Source organism: Rosa rugosa, chromosome 6 (assembly GCF_958449725.1).
Source record: "Rosa rugosa chromosome 6, drRosRugo1.1, whole genome shotgun sequence".
Lineage (NCBI taxonomy): Eukaryota > Viridiplantae > Streptophyta > Magnoliopsida > Rosales > Rosaceae > Rosa > Rosa rugosa.
Window position 1 is genome coordinate 18,790,921 of NC_084825.1, and position 5,214 is coordinate 18,796,134.

General features: G+C 38.2%; 1 protein-coding gene across 1 annotated transcript; it reads right to left on the minus strand.

The window, feature by feature from the left end:
• Nucleotides 1-541: 541 nt before the first annotated feature.
• Nucleotides 542-3,169, minus strand: LOC133717304 (rust resistance kinase Lr10-like). The gene is made up of 6 exons (XM_062143988.1): nt 2,941-3,169; nt 2,464-2,757; nt 2,348-2,380; nt 2,102-2,131; nt 1,969-2,001; nt 542-1,788 (listed from the first exon to the last, which is right to left on the minus strand). The coding sequence occupies exons 2-6, from the start codon at nt 2,633-2,635 to the stop codon at nt 677-679; spliced, it is 1,380 nt and encodes a 459-aa protein (XP_061999972.1). The 5' UTR covers nt 2,636-2,757; nt 2,941-3,169; the 3' UTR covers nt 542-676.
• Nucleotides 3,170-5,214: the final 2,045 nt, after the last annotated feature.

Sequence of the window (5,214 nt, forward strand, 5' to 3'; positions counted from 1 at the left end):
CTGAACGGTCGAGATGTGGATATACGACCGAAAAGTGACCCAAAACTCGAACTTCACACGTTAATTTCAAAGCGGAGCTCCGCTCTAGATAAGATCTGATTATATATATATATATATTTATATTATTTTCTGTTGTTAGAGTATCATAGTTGATTAGTTTCATATGTTGTTCAGTTGTACGTTGGATTAATTAGTGTTCTTGTTCCCTTTAATACTTCATGCTACTTGTTTGAGGAAATGTATAATCGACTTCTCACTGGGACAAAAAATGGCCGAAGCCCACAGACCATTATATATTTCTTATCAGTCTCATGTTGTAACCATTTTTGTACTGTATTTGTAAAAGCCAAGACTAATTTTGATCGAAATAAACAATATACACTATCCTATAAGAACCAAGTAGTTAGGCACGTACTGCAAATTGATTCAATACGAGAGTAATAGAAAAATCATAGTTGCAAGGCACAAAAACAATGTGGCAGCAAAGTAATGGAAAAATCATTATTTGAAGTTCATCATTAGCATTAATATTTCATTTTTTTTTGTTAGTTCAGTAATCTGCATTTCTAGGAAATATCAATAGTTTCTAGCTTGATTTAAGGAAAATGTTAAAAATAGGAAGACAAAAATAAAAATTGAAATATCAATAGTTGAATTCTTGAAATGTAGCTGATCATCACCTTGCTGATAAACTACATGTTAGCTCCACATCTGAACTTGTTTGAATCAAATTGCCTACAGTCATTGGTTCTGGGCATAGAGATGGCTTTGGAGGCATTTGTAGGCATTCAACATCTCCTTCGAGCATCGCTATGGCTCTCTTCATGGAAGGTCGATCACTTGGTTTCATTTGAATACACCACAATGCAGTTATAATCATCTTTTTTATAATTTGCTTTTCCTCTGTTGTAGCATCTCCAATCTCGAAGTCTTTCCCCTCATTATATTGATCGTGCACCCATGAGGGGAAGTAAATTTGGCTTGAATTCTCCACTAATGCATTTACATTTTTCCTTTTACTTGCCATTTCCATTAACAACATTCCAAAACTGTAGACATCAGCTTTGTATGAAACACCACCAATGTTTTTATAGAACAACTCAGGAGCAATATATCCCATTGTGCCCCTTGCTGCCATTGAAGATACTATGCTATTATCCCTTGGATATAATTTTGCTAGCCCAAAGTCAGAAATCTTCGGGATAAAATTCTCATCAAGTAAAATATTGTGAGGCTTGATATCAAAATGTAGTATTTGCACTTCACAACCTCGATGCAAATATTCAATACCGTGAGCCACTCCAACTGCAATCTCATACATTTTCTTACAACTTAAAGTGTTGAATCCTTCTTTAGAGTAAATGCATTTATCAAGAGACCCATTTGACATGAAATCATATACTAAAGCACGCTTTGAACCCTCGACACAGTAACCAACAAGCTGCACCACATTAATATGGTGAATCCTTCCAATAGTAGCTACTTCACTCATAAAATCTTCCCCATTAGCATTAGGCTTTCCTAACAACTTAATGGCTCCTAATCGGCCACTCCGTAATTTTGCTTTAAATACAGACCCATAACCTCCTTCCCCCAACTTATCCTTGAATCCATTAGACATTTTCTTAATGTTGGAGTAAGTGTACCTTATAGGCATGAAATTGTCACTGTGTAGAAAATCTTCTATAGTGTTGTTGGCCGATGAATGTCTTCTTCGCCACTTGTAGATTAAAAGTGCAATCACAAATGGAGCTCCAAGTATAAATTTTACCGTCAAAACTACTGGCACTGCAAAACAGCATTGCCAAAATATCATGAGAATACAAGCTTAGTATGTTTCTGGTGATGATCGTTTAATCAGATTTTGTATCCACTTCATTTATTTTTTATCTCTTTTTCTTTTGTTTTGTTTTTCATGTCCTTTATCTCATGTAAATTAAGCTATACATACTAAAAATAAACTCTTACCGATGGAAATCATCTCCAGTAAAAATCGATCATCTACAAGGAATATAACAACAGCAAACAAAATGAGACTTCAGTATGTATAAGTCTAAAAATTGAAAAAAGAAAACTTGAGATAGGCAATACAAGTTGTTACCTAAGTGATAGAGTGGTAGCACGATATCATCTGCAAAAAAAGTAGAGCAAAAATGAATAAAATAAAACGCTGGTTTCTGGATTAGTATGAAGAAAATCTAAATTAAGAGAGCAAAATCTGCAAGCTCAAATGCAAACTACTTCACTTATGGTTTGCGATGACAATTAATTTGGCATAAAAAAAAAAAGAGAAAAAAGAGAGAGAGAGAGAGAGAGAGGTGTTTGGACTTTGGAGAAAGATCCTTACAGTAAATGAACTCCCACAGAAGTTGAAAGAAACCTGCACTGACAAAGAAACATCAAAATTAGTACTTGAAGTTAGTTTCTGATATCTTGAGTTCAGAAATGGAGGGGCGTATGTACCTGTGATGCTGTGTGGAAAACATCGACCAAGAGCTGAGCTACATTGCCCCTGCCTCCGGCAACCAACAAAGACATAAGTCATCTCATAAGTAAGCTGAAAGCCATACACCAGTTCTCTGTGTATTTCTTTATAGGACACATTTCTCTCCGTTCTGGCGAAAGTAGTGATCATAGTGGTCGAATCTATACTGCACCCATCTTCCAAATCCGATGTGGTCGTAGTGCCTACCTTGACATAACCATATGATTCGGATTTTATACATGAAGCAGTATCCACATACAGAGAAGAATACACTGGATTTTCACACTTCAAGAAAGTTAGAGGTGTACTTAATGGCCCGTATGTACGTGACAAAGAAAAATTAGATTCGGCCAAAGGAAAACGAGGAAGGGAAGCACAATTGTTCTTCTCAAGGCCAGGATCTACCACTCGGATAGTGGAATTACGGTAGTTGATTTCCTTCACGTAGTACTCACCAGAATATAGGCGCAGAATTGTGACATCGTTGTTACATTCCAAAGTGTAGCTTGAGTCGCCACAATGCTTTGGATCATGTTCTAGTCGAAAAGGGTAGCTTATGTTGTCGATGTCGCCGCAGGAAGAAGGGACACACTTCTGGTTATCTCTACCCTTAGCTTTAGGATTGATAACAAATACGCCCAGAAAACTTCTTGTATGGATATTGCCGGAGGAAGAAGTAGCAGACTTACTGTAATAACCTGTTTTTTTTATTCAAATCAATTTGGTGGCAAACACCTTTAATCAAAGGTAGGGTGTTCCGTGATTAAGCATTAGTGGATCAATTCAGACCAGTGCTTTAATCGCTTTTGTGTTTAGGCATAATTGAGAATCATTCAACAAAGGAAGCAGAAGAAAATCTCACTCTCTCTCTCACTGCCGAACCCAGCAAAAAACAGAGCACAAATTCTTCGATCTCTCTCTCCCACCTCAGGCCACCTCAAGACGTCAGACCACCTCCATTACCTTCGCCTCTTCCTTGCGCAGCCGTCAGTGGTAACTTTTCGTCGTCTCGTGAGCCGTACACGGCGGTGGAGCACGAGGCCAGTTTAACTTCCTTTTGTTCCAAGCTTGATATCTCAGGCTACCGGTCACCACTCATCGTCAAACTTCATCCACGAGCTCACCTCAATCTCCAGAAGCGCCCAGAAGTGTCCTTTCACGGCGGCACTACGTGTGGTGGCGGTTGGAAGCCAAACCCGATCAAAAAAAATCGAAACCGAGCTATCAACCCGGATATCTCGAGTTACAGACCACCTTTTCCTGTGACTCTTGGCCTGGTGAGTTCGCCTTGAGATTGTTCACAACTCTCTAGAAGGGATAGAGGCCTGAAGTTGAAGTTTTTACGTAGAAATTCAAGCTCGCCGTATTCTGGAAATTTTCCGGCCACCGAGACTTTTGATCGAGTTATCTCGAGCTATAGAGCTTTTTTTTGAGTAATTCTTGAACCAGTGAGTTCTTCTTTAAGTTATGAACAATTCTCCTGAAGGAATCGAAGCCAAAGGAGGACATTTTTACGATGATCGGAGCTTCGCCGGTTTCTGCAAATTATCGCCGGATTCTGGAAATTTTCCGGCCACCGTGACTATTTTGGTACTTTTCGACCCCTTCCTGTTATTTTCTGATCTTGAGATAGTTATGAAAAATGATCAGCATGTTAAAATAAAGAAGTTTGTAGTTGACAACTTTTGCATCAGAGGTGGTTGACCTTCGTTGACCACCGTCTGACCTCCGCTTGTGGCGGCGGGTCGGACCTTATTTTGAGTTTATATTATCTGGACGATGATCTACGCATCCATACGAGCGTTTTGATATATTACAAGGTTATTTTAGAAAATGTGGATAAATAATGGATTTACGTTTTGACGTTACTATTTAACGTTTTTACGTTTTATCTTCGGTTTACGATCTGTGAAGATCTGACCATCGGTTTTACTTCAAATTATAATATGTTGATCTTATGACTGTCCCAGTGGCTTTGTGTGGTCATGGGCGAAGATCCGACCGTTGGATCTTCGTATAATTGCTAAATAGTGATTAGGGAGGCGATTCGTGAGAATCCGTCCGTCGGATTTTCGTATAAATTTGTGAAGATGTTAGTAAGGACGATTCAGGAAGATCCGACCGTTGGATCTTCGTGATGATTTTTGGAGGATGATCCTAAGGCGATCTGTGAGGATCCGACCGTTGGATCATCATTTAATTTCGATCCGACCGTTGGATTGTCGTTTGAGTATGTTTTTGAGTTGTTGGCTAAGTTAAGGTCATGTTTGATTAGGTGATTGACGGTCTTCCTTGGGTGAGCGGTTTCGGTGTGTATTGTGTTGAATTGAAAACGCAGCGGGAATATCGAGGTGAGTAAATCGCACATGGTTCATTCACGAACCGAAATTCGGTGATTTTATTTAATTGGGAAATTGTGGAAATTGTTTTATGAAAATAAATATTTGTTTTAAATTATATGGACTTGCTCAACTACGGTCCATAGGTAAGTAAAATGTATTTAAACTATAAAAATGAATTTCCTGATTTTAATGCATGTGAACTATAGTTGGTATTAGTGGTCATTCTTGTGTGGGTGACTACGTATATATATATTTACGTGGAATATATATTGGATGTGTGGTATTTGGTGAAGTGTGGAATTGATGCGATTGATTTACAATTCGAGCATTACTCTCTAGAAGATATAATTTATCTTATAGGTTGAGTTGAGTGTGATAAAGAGTAAT

Coding starts and splice junctions, on each gene's coding strand:
- LOC133717304 (XM_062143988.1), bottom strand. CDS start 2,635: ATGATCACTACTTTCGCCAGAACGGAGAGAAATGTGTCCTATAAAGAA. Junction 2,381..2,463: donor TTTTCCACACAGCATCACAG/GTACATACGCCC, acceptor TTGTCAGTGCAG/GTTTCTTTCAACTTCTGTGG. Junction 1,789..1,968: donor ACTGGAGATGATTTCCATCG/GTAAGAGTTTAT, acceptor GCTGTTTTGCAG/TGCCAGTAGTTTTGACGGTA.